The sequence below is a fragment of the Helianthus annuus genome, chromosome 6 (assembly GCF_002127325.2).
Source record: "Helianthus annuus cultivar XRQ/B chromosome 6, HanXRQr2.0-SUNRISE, whole genome shotgun sequence".
NCBI classification, from domain to species: Eukaryota; Viridiplantae; Streptophyta; class Magnoliopsida; order Asterales; family Asteraceae; genus Helianthus; species Helianthus annuus.
Window position 1 is genome coordinate 6,917,310 of NC_035438.2, and position 17,568 is coordinate 6,934,877.

At 35.8% G+C, this 17,568-nt stretch overlaps 1 protein-coding gene across 1 annotated transcript; it reads left to right on the plus strand.

Moving 5' to 3' along the window:
* The first annotated feature begins 14,570 nt into the window (after positions 1 to 14,570).
* LOC110864518 (calcineurin B-like protein 9) lies at positions 14,571 to 16,931 on the plus strand. The gene is made up of 9 exons (XM_022113603.2): positions 14,571 to 14,714; positions 15,409 to 15,529; positions 15,616 to 15,698; positions 15,819 to 15,878; positions 15,964 to 16,072; positions 16,159 to 16,211; positions 16,280 to 16,360; positions 16,469 to 16,581; positions 16,664 to 16,931. The coding sequence occupies exons 2-9, from the start codon at positions 15,451 to 15,453 to the stop codon at positions 16,725 to 16,727; spliced, it is 642 nt and encodes a 213-aa protein (XP_021969295.1). The 5' UTR covers positions 14,571 to 14,714; positions 15,409 to 15,450; the 3' UTR covers positions 16,728 to 16,931.
* Positions 16,932 to 17,568: the final 637 nt, after the last annotated feature.

A 17,568-nucleotide genomic window follows, 5' to 3' on the forward strand; every position in this document is an offset into this window, starting at 1 on the left:
TACATACATACATACATACATACATACATACATACATACATACATACATACATACATACATACATACATACATACATACATACATACATACATACATACATACATACATACATACATACATACATACATACATACATACATACATACATACATACATACATACATACATACATACATACATACACCCACACACCCACACACCCACACACCCACACACCCACGCACCCACGCACCCACGCACCCACGCACCCACGCACCCACGCACCCACGCACCCACGCACCCACGCACGCACGCACGCACGCACGCACGCGCACCAAAATAACTCTAGAGACTAGAATACTAAAAACCCAAACCAAAATAACCATGGGCCGGTACCGGTATCACGGTTCATAACGGTATACCGGATTTTACCGCCGGTACGAATCTTATACCGTTTCACTTATTTACCGGGGTGTTTTGTACCGGATTTGCTTCCGAAACCGATAATACCGGTATAACCGGCCGGTATTTACCGGTTTTTAAAACACTGGGCGTTGGCACTGTTCCTTCACCTATCTGAGACCGGATGCTACATGATATTCTTGGCGAGCGAAACCAGTCTACGTCTTATTTACCAACCATTATATCTTTTCGTTAGATGTTTAATGTTAGAGTTAAAGCACATTTGATAAGGATTTTTGAAAAAAAGGTTCTTAGTATGTAATCGTGTTTTTTTTTTGTGGACCAATGGTGACTGAGGTGACGATGGCTAAACATAATCGAAAAATCAATGCTAAAGTTAACGATTTTAATAAGAAGACAAGGAAGAAGAGACAATGCCTCGAAAACAACATGGTAATGGTATAGTCTACTCCAATCATGATTATGTTTCAAAGGTTTTATTTGTCATGTTTAAATGTGTTTAAGAGCGTTGGCATTGTTCTTTCACCTTTCCGAGACCAGATGTTACGCGATATTCTTGGCGAGTGAAATCAGTCTGGATCTTTTTTACTGGTTTATCTTTTAGTTAGGTGTTTAATGTTTGAATCAAATTAAACTTTTAGGATCAAATGTTTAAATGTTTGTCAATTGTCTTGATAAAATAACAGACGCTATAACGACTAAAAAATATTCATAACGAAGCCTAATAAGTATGAACTAAACATACATGATCAATGGATCAGATTGCTTTTTACCTAGTGTCTTCTCAATTGGGAACCTATTTAACAAGGTTTGTTGTAGATGGTCTGATGCCCGATGATGTTGTACTACCAAGTGATACCTTTTTTTCTTTAACACATTAGAAAAAAAGTAAATATACTTTTCCTCTAAAGTTACATATTAGTTCAATGGCCACCCTTGGTTTTCCCTCCCAGGTTTCCGCAAATCATGTTTTCCGTACTTTAAATTTAACGGATTGAGCATAAATCATTATGTGTGTTTCGTAAACTAACTTTCGCCTCAAAATCAATTGGAATTCAAATAATGCAAATGATTTGATAAGGACTTTTGAAAAATAGAAGGTTCTTGATATGTAATCATCTTTTTTTATGGACCGATGGTCACCGAGGTGACGCTAGACAAACATAATCCAAGAGTCAATGCTAAAGTTGACGGTGTTAATAGAAAGACAAGGAAGAAGAGACGTTGCCTCATAACCAACATGATAATGGTACAATTTACTCCACTCATGATTCTTTTTGCAGAAGTTGTATTTGTCATGTTTAGATGTGTTTAATAGTGTTGGCATGTTCCTTCACCTTTCCGAGACTAGATGATAGCAATATTCTTGGCAAATGAAACCGGTCTACATCTTTTTTACCGGTTTATCTTTTAGTTAGGTATTTAATGTTGTAATTAAATCGAACTTTTAGGATAAAACGCAAAATTTTTTGATAATTGTCTTGATAGAACATAAGACACCGTAATGACTAAAAATATTCATAACGAAGCCTAACAAGTACGAACTAAACATCCTTGATCGAGTATCCGATTTATTTTTACCAAGCGTCATTTCAATTCTTTTTTAACATAAAAAAGAGCAAATATTCTTTTCCTCTAGGAAGTTACACATTACTTCAATGGCCACCCTTGGTTTTCCCTCCCAGTTTTTCCGCAAAATCATGTTTTTTCGTACTTTAAATTAAAGCACTGTAAGTAAATCAATATGTGTGTTTCATAAACTAACTTGCGTCTCAAAACCAATTGGAATTCAGATAAAGTAAATGATTTGTAAGGATTTTTGAAAAAAAAAGAAGAAGAATAAGGTTCTTGATATATAATCTTGTTTTTTTTATGGACCGATGGTGATTGAGGTAACGTTGGCTGAACAAAATCCGATCAATGCTAAAGTTGATGGTGTTAGTAAGAAGATCAGGAAGAAGAGACGTTGCCTCGAAAACAACATGATAATGGTAGAGTCTACTCTAGTCATGATTATGTTGTAGAGGTTGTATTTGTGATGTTTAAATGTGTTTAAAAACGTTGGTACTGTTTCTTCACCTTTCCAAGACTGGATACTACGCGATATTCTTGGCGATTGGAATCAATCTACATCTTTTTTACTTGTATATATTTTAGTTAGGTGTTTAATGTTTGAATTAAATTGAACTTTTGAGGATAAAGCGTATAATTGTTTGTTAATTGTCTTGATAGCACATCAGACACAGTAATGGCTAAAATTATTCATAACGATGCCTAACAAGTATGATCAAATTATCCTTAATCGATGGATCAGATTGATTTTTACCAAGTGGCATCTCAATTAGAAACATATTTAACAAGGTTTGTTGTAGATGGTCAGGTGCCCGAGGATGTTGTACTACCGAGTTGTACCTTTTTTTAACATAAACAAAAGAGTAAATACACTTTTCCTCTATAAAGTTACACATTACTTCAATGGCCACCCTTGGTTTCCCTCCTAGTTTTTCCGCCAATCATGTTTTCCGCACCTTAAATCTAACACATTGAGCATAAATCAATATGTGTGTTTCCTAAACTAACTTTCGTCTAAAAACCAAATGGAATTCAGATAATGCAAATGATTTAGTGAGGATTTTTGTAAAAAGGAAGGTTCTTAGTATGTAATCGTGTGGTGACTGAGGTGACGTTGGCCAAATAGAATCCGAGAATCAATTGTCACACCCCTCTCTGTCGGTAGACCCGGATGCAAGGTATTAGCATGACGATTGTATACTAGTTGAAAATAGGGAGTTACGTAACAATAAAGTACAAACTCATAAACTATATTATAAAAAATTAAGTATCAATATCTAATACAATATATCCTGAAGATGGATCAAATAAAATTTTAAATGGACTTGGAGACATCATGGGTCTTTGATTCGGAGTTGCAAATTCCAAAGCTATAGACCGAACCCCATCCAACCTACTATTTAGGTTTGCCATCTATAAGTCAGTCTTTAAAATACGTCAACTTTCGCTGGAAAATATAGTTAACAAACACATTTATAAAACATTTAATGATAATGGGATAAGTATCTTGGGTTACCAGTTTTACATGCTTGTCACATTCGGAAACTAGTACAGAGCTAGTCTTTGATCAATATACACACCCTATTTTGTGACTGTCAGGTGTATGCCTACACCCCGCACTTATAGCCATTACAATAAATGAATCAGGGAACCCGAATACGATATTATCAACCCCCAAATGCTTTATGTTAATCAAGCAATACATATTAAATCAAATTATCACTTAAGACGCATTTAGCTTCTTATGTGATACAAGAACCAAGGGGTTTTATATTATATCCCAAGTTTTAATAGTACAAGTTAAAAGTATTTACCTATACTACAGTCGAACACAGTGTATTCGGTTTGTAGTACAGCCTGATTCAAAGTTTATTGGGCTTACGGTGCCATTACTAGATGGCTCTATAGTCCAGAGTGAATGGAAATATTTTCCATGAGAATCGTTTACCGATCCTTATAAGTCATTAAGACTTGACCGGTTAACGGGGATTTAAACACGGTTTCGTTAGATTAAAGGATGACCGGATAAATTGTTGGTTATAACTGTACGAGTGAGGAGTCCATACAATATGGTTGTTTAACCTTGCATTCTGATTTGAAAAAGGTTTTGACCCATTACGACTTGTTTATATGGTTTAAACCATTTTTAACTAGTTGTATTCGTATATACTGGTTCGGACGTGAAAACAGGTTTGTCAGAAGTTGAACATGATAAAATATATTTTTGTTACATTTTACAAACTGTTTTGATGTATAAAAATATCACATTACATATGTTTATATATCATTCTTTGGTAAATATATATTTTTAAACAAAGCTGAGTGTCACACCTCGATTTCCACACGTTTCACGGTGGGCCCGGTGGGGGATTACCGTGACGTAGTTGGCAACAATATAGTCAAACCACATAATATTTAAATGCACAGCGGAAGCATAAAGATAGATATATTTCAACCATCAAATGTAATATCCAAGTATCACAAGTAGTCGAAATAAATCCACAGGGGATCAAAAATAAAATAGAAATATTGTTCAACAGATAGTGGCATCCCAAGCTTGCGAGACTCTAACGATGCTAAGGAGTGGCCAACCTATTTCGTGTAGAACCTGCATTTAATCTTTTTGGGGAAAATACGTCAGTTTACACTGGTAAATATATTCAACCGACACTTTTGTAAAAGTTATAATAAAATTGATTTGAATGCACAAGGCACAAACTCTTTATAACTTGGGATAATTAATCAATTAAAACTTGTAAAAGAATTACATGTTCACTATGCGTTCAGTCGCCCGGGTCGTGCCGGGTTTAAGGTTAATTAACACACCACATAGCATAAAACCGTGGCGGGAAAACCAACGGTCATACCTTTATAATCATGGACACATTGTCGGGTGTACGCCTACACCCGCGTGTCAAGGTCGTGGCCATTTCGTAAAATGATGCCAAGGATATCCGGGACATGGTCATTAAGCTCCCAAAGGCGTAAAGCCAACAAAACAAATTTTTAAACGGGTCACATTGATAATACCCAACTACTAATGAGTTGGGGTCAATTGCCCGACCAAGCGGTATTTTGTATACCGTAACCCAAGCCCGTATAACGGAAAATAAGTTAAAAGTATTTACCTGAGTAAGTAATAACCTCAACAAACAAATGCAAGTATCTTTTACTGGTCTCCTATTCTGGAACGAAGTTTATAACAACCTATTAGAATCCTAACGGGTCTTTAATTTAGCCTTAGCTTAGACCGGTCAGTTTCAAAGGATAATTACGGTTTAATCGCGTGAAAGACGAAAACCGGGAATGGAATGTGGTTTGGACCCAACAAGTTTGAAGACTTGTTTTATATGGGTAATATAACCACACTCTGGATTTTGAAGTAAAAACGATAAGGTTTGACCCGTTTCGGCTAGTTTATGTAAACTAGTTACATAAACCCAACCGTACGCGTAAAAGGCGTAACGGGTAACCGTAAGAGTCCTACATAGGTTTCCTAAGTTAATATGCTCTAAAGAGGTTGTGGTATCAGTAGGATACCTTCCATTATGCCCATAACGAGTTTAATCCCAATATTCGCCCCGTAGGGGTATTTCGGTCATTTTAAAGATTATAAAAGAGGTTTCCGAGTTCTACAGGAAATCTGAGTTTTCCGAACAGTTTATAAAGTCCAAAATACTCTATTTATTATTTAAAATCAATAGCAACTGGATTCGGGTCAAAATACTTTGTAGAACTCATTTTATGTTCGAAAAGGGTATATTCGGTATTTACCGAATCAATGCCATAACCGTAGGTTATGGCCAGGTTAAAAATAATTAAAAATCTTTAAAAATCCCAAAATATTATTTTACATCAGTGTTTAAAAGGTTTGGTGTCGAAATTTGGGTTTAGATAGGCTTTATGCTAATTGCGCCGTTTAATTACTAAAGTTTCCGTAATTGCGCTATTTAGCATAATTCCTATTATAGACCTCGGATTAACGTGAAATTTTAGGGACATGCTTAGAAATCAGTAACTACATGTCCAAAATTCTCGTTTTAAAGTAACAAGGGCGTTATGGTCAACTTTTAAGCATTTAACGGAAATGTGCAAAAGACTCGGACAAACAATGAACCGGTCACAGAGGGTTATACCATCATGTAACCTGGTCCTAAGAGAGTCCTAAGGCATATCTAAATCATACCATAACGGGTCAGAACTGAAGTCAAAGCAAAAGTCAATGTTTTGCGACTTTCGGTTCCGAACCGGGTCAAAACAGTAAATGGTCGGATCAAACAAGCTTAGACCACTTATAATACTTATTATCATGTTGTATGAGTGTTAAAACAGGTTACACGCCATCTACATTACTGATTATGCATAAAATCGAAAGTTAGCATTCTGTTGACTTTTTCTAAGCAACTTTGACCCGACATTTGGACTAGTTAGAGTGGGAATCAGAGGGTGCCCTTTTAAGGGTTAAATGCCCACATGATTACCAACATATAACTACCTTTGATTCGGCTAATCACTGGACCATTAGTGATTAATCGTTAAGTCAATCGTTAATTACGACGGATTGACTTTTAAGCTAAAACTAAGCAAAAACTAAACCAAGAAGGGTTAGGCACACTTACAGAAGTCCTAAGCATGACTTGTGAAGCTTAGAGAGAATACTTGAGCTCCAGAAATGATCAGAAAGCAGAATGAAGGTGTGAAGAACATTGTTGCAACTCATGGCCCTTTTATAGTAAATTTGGGACCTTAGATCATTGCCACACAAGTCTACAAGTGTTCTTAGATCACCAACATGTGTCCCTGAGTGCTAGGGGACGTTTAGGGGGCGCCCATGCTCTTAATAATGGTCCATAAGTCGGTTAAAACAGCAAACAATGCTTCTGTCCGACTTTTCTGCATCTGGGAGGCCGACGCGGCCCACGTCCAAGATCATGCAACCTTTACGCGGCCCACTTGAATCTCAATGTCAGAGCCCATATCTTCACTGTTAGCGCAACCCGCGTAAAGCCCTTTGCTACCTTTACGCGGCCCGCCTGAGACTTAAAAGTAAGATTTTCAAATCTTTTTCATTATTGCAGCTGGCCTTTGGCGTTTCGAAGGGGTAACTTTGCGTTTTGGGCCTCTTTTAATTACATATAAGGGCCCCGTGACTTTTACCCGCGCCGTTAAGTCCTCGGTTAATTTATTACTACCCGAAAAGTCCTAACTTTCATTGTTGACGCTTTTAACCCCTCGCATATGAATTTGATCATAACTTTCTCGTTTTAAAACGGAACTTTGCGAAATTTATATCGTACAATCTAGTGAGCGTAATTTACTGTTACAAAGTATCGGGTTCGTTAAAGGGTCACTCAGAGGTATAACTTAAACATGTTGACACATTTAACCCCTGTAGTTTGTAATCTCTCACTTTCTTCCGCATTTCGTTCCGTACGATCCATGATTCATTCGTTTGAAGGTACGAGCATCATTTAGGGTTACTGTACAGTATATTTATCCCTTGTTGACATTTTGAACCCTCGGATTCATATACTTTCTATGTTTGTCAACTTTAGTCCTTATTTAGCATTTATTACCACGTGTAAACTTATGACATGTGTCAATACATTATAGGATGCAAAATTTCGAGGTGTTACACTGAGTTTGACTATAATAAAATTTGGGTTTGACTTGTCAATTTGAACCACTTAGACATGCTAATCACGAGATGTAATGAAGGGTTTTATTCCCTACATTATGAAGACTATTTGGATAAAGTTAATTTGAAAATGGTTGACCAAAGTGACCAGAATTAAAGGTCAAACAAAAATTAACCTAACAAACCCGACTCGTCTTTCAAATTGTCAGGTAATGACGCACACTTTAATTAGTTGATTTTAATAGTTATCAAACTTGTATTATTTCTAATGACATGAACTAAGCCGAAAACCCTAAGATTCACGATCTAGAATGCTTTCTTAGACTAGGGGAAATCTCTATATGCCTAGACCAACAAAACCAACAAACAACTAAAAATCACAACCAATATTGGCTAAGAAAGCATTCTAAACCAATATCATTCATCAATACACGTGTCTTGATCATCTAACCTAAGCAACTTTCAAAGATTTAGCTATTCATAATATTCAGAAACATGTAAAAAACAATAATCAAATCACAATACATCATGTTTTCATTGTTTAAGAAAGCTAAAAACCAACCCGGAACGCTCCCAACTTCAATCTTTCGATCCCGAGCCTTCAATCCTGCTAGAGCAACTCCTAAATTCGCCTCAAACTGTTGTGGAAACGTCAATTGCGAAGTGTGTTAAACCCTACGGCTGTAGGGTCTAAAAAACTATTTTTTTTGTTTCGTGAATGCCTGGGGCCGTAAGGCATTCCCCTTGCGGTGTGCAAACGTGTTTACAACTTTTTTCCACCGACAGCCCCTTGCGGGCCGTATGGGACACCCCTTGTGGTCCGCAAGGCCTCCTGAACAGCAATCATTTCCTTCTTTTTCTGATTCTTAGCACGCTTTGTTCACTAACTCTTCGATTCTTCCGAAACTCTTCATTTTCTTCATTCACATGTTTGATTTTCTGCCATTTACTATAAATCCATAAATTAATCAAATCAGTATCGAAAACATGAGGAAATCAACACACAAATTCATTGAAATGTAAGGAATTTGATCGTTTAATTATGTATAAAATAAAGCATATCACAAGAAATGTCCCACCTCTTCATGTACCAAGAGGCGGTGTTGGGGGCGTTATCACGCCCTCTAATGCTCTTTACGTATGGTCTATTATTAGAGATTGAACAACATATAACATGTGTCTATGTTTCCCCTCTATTATCCTATTCCATTTAGTTGTGGTGTACACAAGTATTTCTATAAAAAAAAAAAAAGAAACTTCCTAATTGTTATTTTTGGCAAACTCAAACACATTATAAACGGCGGAGCCACGTAAAGGGCATTGGGGTCAAGCAACACCATAGCTTTTATGTTTTTTTATATAATATTTGTTACCAAAATTCGATTGACCTCCAAGATTTTTTATTTTTAACAAAGTTAGTGAAGAGAGAAGTCAAAATTGCCTTCTGGCGCAGTGGTTAATCCGTGTCTTTCAAGACCTATAGGTCACGGGTTTTCATTTAAAACTCACCTTAAAACACATATTAAACACTTCAACTTATTAACTTAAATACCCATCACGAACCTACTTTTCCTGTATTTTACTTGTTATGTGTTTAAAAGATGAAACACAATATCTTTGGCTCTCATTCTCTCAATAGCCAAGACTTGAGTTCAAGAGCAAACTCTCTTGATATACATATCTGATTTTAGTCAAGCGACTATAAGTTAGAATAAAATATCTAGACTTAAGTGATCCAAAGATATTCAAGAAAACATCGTGAACCTTCCAGATCCGCAACGAATATACTAAAATCATTTTGTAAGTAAAATGCGTTTAGTAAGAGCTCAAAGCTCTGATACCATGAACAAAAAGTAAAACATATTGATTTGATCCAAACTAAGGAATACTCACAAGATACAAAGAAATGAAGAATGTATATGTTATATTTTGTAAATGCATCTTGATGATAATAAACAAAAAGGTGATTAGTATGATCAATATATTAACTATTGCAACAAAGAAACTAATATATATATTTATTTAAAATATAACAAATACTAATGTTGTACGGGTTGGTTAACGTACAATGTTCTTTAACGTACGGTGTGTACGCTGGGAAATCACGCACGTTATCTAACTCAAAAACCCTAATCACGCATGTTGAACCTATAATCACGCATGTTGGTCATGTTCCTGCATCCTCTGTTCTAAGGTCTGATTTCGAGTCCACGCATGTTGAACCGATAATCACGCATGTTGGTCATGTTGGTCATGTTGGTCATGTTCCTGCACCCTCTGTTCTACGGTCTGATTTCAAGTCATCATTTTGATGAAAATTTTCAAAATCAAAGATGAATTTAACACAATTTGATGAAATTGACCGAACAATGGCCAATTTGAACTGGAACAAAAAGAAAATTGAAACGAATTGGACAAAATTGATCAAACAATTGATCAATCTAAGGCTAATTGAAACGAACCCTAATCACGCATGTTATACAACTAATCACACACGTTATATTTTCCCAACATACATTAACCCAGATTGTACAATACACTTTCTCTATATATTTAAACGGGTCGGGATTTGGAGAAAACGGTAGAAAGTGTGAGAACGGTGAGAACGCTTATCGATCGTCCGATTAAAACAATCTATGGACTAGATTGGCGCGGTGGCGTTTTCGTAAATAACATCATTTTATTACGTGGACGCGCCTCATTAAGGGTAAAAGCGTCTTTACACCTCTATACCAAAACGCCATACTGATGAATAAAACGCCATCACGGACCAAAACACATCGCTATATAAACAAAAACATCCCAAACATAAAAACACACCCCCCAGAACCTGAAACGCCATATTTTCTACTATATACCATTCAACTTACAACGCCAAAATCCCCAAAACATCAAACACAACTACTCAAAAAACGCCATAGTTTCTACTATATACCATTCATCTTAGAAAACGCCAAAACACTCAAACATCAAAAATTCCAAAAAAAAATCCACGGTTCTTTCAGATACACTATTTCCTTAGTAAAACGCCAAAAATGCCAAATATCATTTCTTGTATATTCAAATATTGTTCTACGCCAAAGTTTCGGATAATGCATTCTTCCCTGAGGTGCTGTGACTCAAATAACATTTTGCTGCATGAGATGGACAAATCATAAACAAAAAGATGTTGGGGTCAGACTTATGTCATTTTCTGTGTTTTATTCTTGATGGATATTTTAATGGCATGAAAAGATGAATGACACTAATGAGTTGTTTGAAGATACATATTCAAAAAAAAAAAAAAAAACTCATGTCATTTTGTCTTTCCAAACAGCCACAAAAACACAAGCATGGCTAAGCCAAACCACCAGCGAACATGATTCAATGAAGAAAGAGACTGATGACAGTGAATATTTGGAAGATGAATTGTTTTTATTTTTATTTTTTTAATTTTCTTTTCTGTTGTTTGCTATGTATTTTTCAACTTAAAATAAAAAAAAAAAATATATTATCTTAATAAAACGCCAAACAGTCATAATGCATATGAAACGTCATAAATGGAGTAAAAACGCCAAAAACTCCCAAACTATAATGAAAGTAATTTGCAGTATTAATTAATAAAAGCTAAAAAATGAAAAAAAAAACGCCAAAAACTACTTAAACCCATTCAAAAATGCCAAACTTGGGATGAAAAGTCGATGACCCTAAAAACTCATAAAAAGCTGAACAAAAACAGTAACTGAAAAAGACGGCTACTTTATTAATATCATTTATTATAAATAAAATCCCGCCTAAACTACACGCCAAAAACATCCTATAAAGAGAGACTTCTATGCACAAACAACTTGTCACAAAACCAGAAATAAACGCCATATTTTATAGAAACCATTCACTTTAAAAACGCCAAAAAAAATACTTAAAAAAGCCACAGATGCAGAACCTCGATTCTGCTATATTGAGTATTGATCTGAATGAAGTTTCACTGAATGAATTCTTCTCTGAGTTGGGTATCTCTATAATCTTTTGCTGAATGAGATGGACAAATATTCAAGATAAAGGGACTGATGACACTGATATGACATCATGTCACTTCGTTCTTGATAGATATATTGATGACATGAAGGGATCAATACATTAGAGCAGGCGTTGGTCTTCAACATGTCATCAAACAAGTATATATCCACCCACCATAAAGGATGCCACAAAAAATAAGCATCTTCTAAAGACGACCATTGATGTGTGTAAAATGCAACATATAAATCACATCAATTAAGGCATAAAACTAACCCTTTTAAGTACTAATGTTGGAAAAAGAGTGTTTTTGTCTTCCTTTTATATTTTCAGGATGAAATGAGCTCAAATTCACAAAAGAAGCAAAAAGACAACTAATTCTAGCATAAATACAAGAAAAGGAATAAAAGTAGATTGCCCGGACCCTCAACGGCATCCTCCAAAGCAAAGAAGAGAAAACAGAAGCCTGAACACGCCCCGTGCTCAGCCAGCACGGGGCCGTGCCCAAGAAGCGGCATAAAAGACAAACTGGTAGAAGCTTCCATTGCCCACCACGGGGCCGTGTCCAGTGAGCACGGGGGCGTGGTGAAAGTACAGCAGGCGCATTAATTGTAATTGCGAATTACAATTAATGAGGAGAGAGACTGTCAGACGGGCACGGGGGCGTGTCCAGCGGACACGGGGCCGTGCCCAGCCTTCTGTTCAGCCTATAAATAGGGGTGCTTGGTTTCATTCCATCTCATCCCTTGGCACACCACCTCTCTCACACTTCATCCACCACCCACCACCACCATAACACCATCATCCACCACCATCATCCATTGTCCATCGTAGAGTGTGTGAGTCGTCTCGGGATCCAAGATTGATCGTAAGAGTTCTTGACAATCAAGGCCATGTTTGCCTAAGTCTCTTACATCACTTGGTGAAGACAAGTGTTTAGTATAATACTTTTTATTTTTAATCTTTTGCACTTTTTATTTGGTTTTGTATTAATGACTTTAATAACTAGTTGCTTATGTTGAAGGTGATCTTTCCTTATCGTTTGTCCGTGGTGTCTTGGCATTATTTTACTGTCTATATAAAATAAAAGATTTTCACCATTCATATCTCCACGGTCTATATGGAGGTATGTTGGCTACCTGGTCGGGGGTTAAGGGAATGGTTTGGTAAGGGTCTTGCCCTTGTTCAGCGTTTAGAGGTCCTGCTTGGGACCTGGGTCAAATTTAGTAGGATCTCCTTCAATGCCCATAGGTATTGGATGGCGGGGATCCAAACTCTTTGACCCCCTCATAAGTTAACTACTATTAATACTATAATTAACCCGGCTATTTAGGACTGTATCCCTGCTGACTCAGACTACTTAGCCGAGGGTAACGTCACCGCCAAAAGCGGGGCCTACCATAATTTGCATTAATAACTTAATTCATTATCTTCCAATAATCCGACCCTTTAGGATTGTATCCTTGCTGACTCAAACTACTGGGTTGAGGGTAACGTCGCCTTCAAAAGAGGGGCCTACTACAATAACTAAGATAATCTCTTAAACAAGTGCAAAAGTGCGAAAATAATCAAAGGTTATACTAATACACGATTCGGATCCAAGTGATTCATCTTGTCTATCTGTTTTTATTTTTATTTTATTTTTCAGCATTTAGTTAGATTTTATTTTCTTAGTTTAAAAACATTTTTCTCACTTTTTGATTTGATTAGACGTTGAGGATAAACCGGTATTAAAAGCTCTTGTGTCCTTGGACGACCTCGGTATCTTACCAACACTATACTACGTCCACGATGGGTGCACTTGCCCATATGTGTGTTTAGTGTTAGTAAATATCGTGTTTTATAAATTTAAAACTTGGCTAAAGGTGTAAAAAATGGCTTAATTATATATCTAAATTATATACACACTAACACACATCAACCATTATGTAGGAAAATAAGGATCTACATAAGGCATTCAAAAACAGGTTCAAAACGCCAAAAGGTTAAAGTAGAAGAGGCTGATGATAGTAAAGATTTGAATGAGAAATTAGATTATAATTTTTAACTTTTTTTTTTCATTTTCTATTGTTTGTTATGTAATTCTCTGTTGTTTATCATCTAATTCTCTATAATTTTAAAAAAATTGAGTATAAAACGCCAAAAACTACAAAGACCAAAACGCCTGAAAGTTTCAAAACTGTGAGAACGAATGCTAGCAAAATATGAGGTTGCTATATAAAACGCAAAAAACGCAAACAAAGTATTACTGGAAAAATCAACACTAATTAACAAATGAAAATTGAAATAAACAGTAAAATAAAGAGACGGTATCATTATTGCCAAACATTATAGTTATATTAATGCCACTACATGGAAAATTGAAATTTATTTATCTTTTCAAAACGCCATAATTGCCTGTCACATTATAGGCCTGTATCCTAAATGGCAAAACACTTGATATAATAAAATTAAGAAAATTACTGATGTTTTTTACATTAAAAGTCTGCATCCTGATCTAAAAAACAATAAAAACGCCAAACAATACTTACAACGCCAAAACATTTACTATGATTCTGATCTAAAACAATAAAAAACGTCGCGTATTTATTAAACGCCAAAAAATGGAAAGATGAAGTGACACGCGTTAAAAAAAAGAAATATGAAAGGACAAAAAAGCCCCTCCGTCTTTCTCTAAGCGATGTGACACGTGTTAGGCCAGGAAGCGTTCTCACCGTTCTCACATTTTTTAGCGTTTTCTCCTGATCCCGTTTCATACTTATATATTTAAACTTGTCATATTAACAACTATCGCGATCACTTAAGCTAGTTATTCATGTCATAAACAGATTAGACACGTTTAAATAAATCATAGCATTAACATGTCAACCTTCCTTTAAAAACGGTTTTTCCAAAACATATCAGCGGCTTACCAAGCAATTGTAACAATCACGTGATGATCACGTCGGTCAAGAAGCTATATATGTTTGTTTGTGTAGACAAAAAATGAGGAGCCAAATTTTCACGATTCCGATTGATACGCATTATACGAGTCTCCGCATTAATCTTTCTTCCCGGTTTCCGGCGTCTAAGAAAACCTCATCTCTCCGATCGGGTTCCTCCCCGCCGGTATATTAAATATTCTGCATTCATTTTCCATCACATTATCCATTCTATTATTGTTATATACGTTCATGGATTATTTAGTATAATGTCGTTAATGTTGTTCATGGTTTCGTGATCTCGTTTCTTTGCATTGGTTATTAGGTTTATTATTATTATGAGATAGGGTTTGCATTTCGTTCTATGCATGTTATTGGTTTTCATGATTTTTTTTTATACAAGAAATGGGTACCGCTACCGAAGGTGTTTGGTAAGGTACTGTATGGTATTCGAAGGTAAAAACTGGTTAAAAACATAAAATATCGTACTGGTATTGAAAGTACCGATCGCGAAAATCTTATAAAAGGGTACTGGTACCGGAACCGAAAGTTCTCGGTACGGTTCGGTACCGGGTAACATTTGGTCATCCCTAGTTACGACTGCATGGAGTATTGAACATTAGGTTTATTACTATGAGCCTATTAGGTATTTAGGGTTTGCATTCCGTTCTTTATGTATTATTGGTTTTTATGTTTTCCAATCTTAGCGTCCAGTTTACGTCAATTAGGGGGGGGGGGGATTGGATATTATGTTCACTGTTACGAGCATACGGGCTCATTAGGTATCTAGGGTTTGCATTCCGTTTTTTATATATTGTAATGCATTATTCAGTATTAATCACTTTTGTTTTCTTTGGGCTTCATATTGTGATTATGTGAAGGTTGAGATGATTTTTTGATTCTGCGCGACCATTCTTGTGTCAATGGGATGTTTCCATTCTTCCATGAGGAATATGTATCCTTCGTATGAAGACCCGAGGAAACTTGCTTCTCAAACAGCTTGTAAGTTGGATTTCACATAATCTTTAAGTTGGCTTGCTTCTAGAGAAATAGACTGTTTTCATTCATGATTAACTTTCTTTCTGCAGTCAGTGTCAGTGAAGTCGAAGCGCTATTTGAGTTATTCAAGAGCATAAGTAGTTCTGTAGTCGACGATGGGCTAATTAGCAAGGTATTTTATGTCGCGGTTGTTTTTACATTGTTCATTAGTTCATCTTGACATATGTGCATCTATATACGTTTGTGCGGATTATTTTATATTCGTAAAGTTATGTTTATATTACTTATGCAGGAAGAATTCCTACTAGCTATGTTCAAGAAAAAAACGAAACATAATCTATTTGCAAACAGGGTATGATGTTCCTCCAATTTACTTTCATGGTATTAATAACAACATTGTTATGTGATATCTAACACTTAAAAAGCTTTCGGTGCAGATCTTTGCTCTTTTTGACGTTAAACGTAAAGGGGGGATCGATTTTGGCGACTTTGTTAGATCACTCAACGTGTTCCACCCCAATGCTCCTCTAGAAGAAAAAATTAATTGTAAGTTAAAACTGTTATTATTATTATTATTCTAGACATGAATTCCAAACCAACCTATTGATCTTATAACTTTGCTGCTGTTTTAGTTTCATTCAAGCTTTACGATTTGGATGGAACCGGATACATTGAGCGCCGAGGGGTATGTCGAATTTTGGTTTTATTATTTTAATGTCTACTTAATATCTCATATTATCTACACTTTTGCAGGTTAAACAAATGCTGATAGCACTTTTACATGAGTCTGAACTGAAACTCGCTGACGAGACCATTGAGACAATATTGGACAATGTGAGTGAGTTTGTTCTTGCTGGTAGTAACATTTTTAAGCTAACATATATAGTAAGTTGATGTAACGGTCTATGTTATGACGTGTATACTTTTGTATTCTTTGAGCAGACATTTTTAGAGGCGGATGGAGACCGGGATGGAAAGATAGACAAATCAGAATGGCGGGCTTTTGTTACGAAAAACCCTTCGTTGTTGAAGATAATGACGCTTCCTTATTTAAGGTATGTGTGAACTATACGTGTTAAAATCTAATAGACGATAAAGATTTTTTCGGTAACTTATTGTTTAATTTGTCGAATGTAGGGATATCACAACCTCATTTCCAAGCTTTGTTTTCAATAGTCAAGTTGAAGAGATTGTATCATGACAAAGGAGGAATGAACAAAAGCCCTAGCTAGTTCTATTCTTGTCAATCATAACTAGTAAATGTGTTGATAGAGGAGGTTTATGACATGTTTAAACCCCAACAAAATTTAATAAGAAAAAAGAAAAAATAACTGCAGCATTTTGTAATGTACAATCAAGAGCTACCTTGATTTATAAAGTTGTTGATTGGCATTTGTTATTTTTCTCCTCCATTCTCACTGTTTTACTCTCTATTTAAAGTATGTGTTATGTCGATAAATGCAATATTGCGCGATAATTATGGTTGATTGTTGAATATCATCTATCCTAAAGCTAGTGATTACTCATTAACTTGCCGACAGTTAGGCCATCTGGTATACTCTAACACCCATAGGTGTTAATCCTAGTTGGCATCCTTTAACGCATGTTAAACCACTCCTGAAGGGTGTTAAGAGGCATTAAAAGCTTCACATGTTAAAAGTTAACTAGGAGAGAGAGGGAGGGAATCAAGCATTGCAAAATTTGCACACACACAACATGCTATATATATATATATATATATATATATGTATTTTACTTAATTTTAAGGGGCGTTAATGGGGTTAAACCATTTCCTTGGTGTGCAGTGAACTGAAAGAGTGTCAAGTAGGTGATGTGGTGCCTACGTGTAGTTAAGGGGCATGAAAGTATACCCCATAGCCTTATGATCGTTAACTAACATGCTTTTCGCAAAGAGTTTAAGTTTTCATGTTGCATCAGCTTAACCGTCGATGGTTCACCAATATAAACGAAGAGTTTTTGGTTTCGTTTTGGGACATGATGTTCTCATAATGCAATCTACATAATCGTTCTTGTTTTCTCTT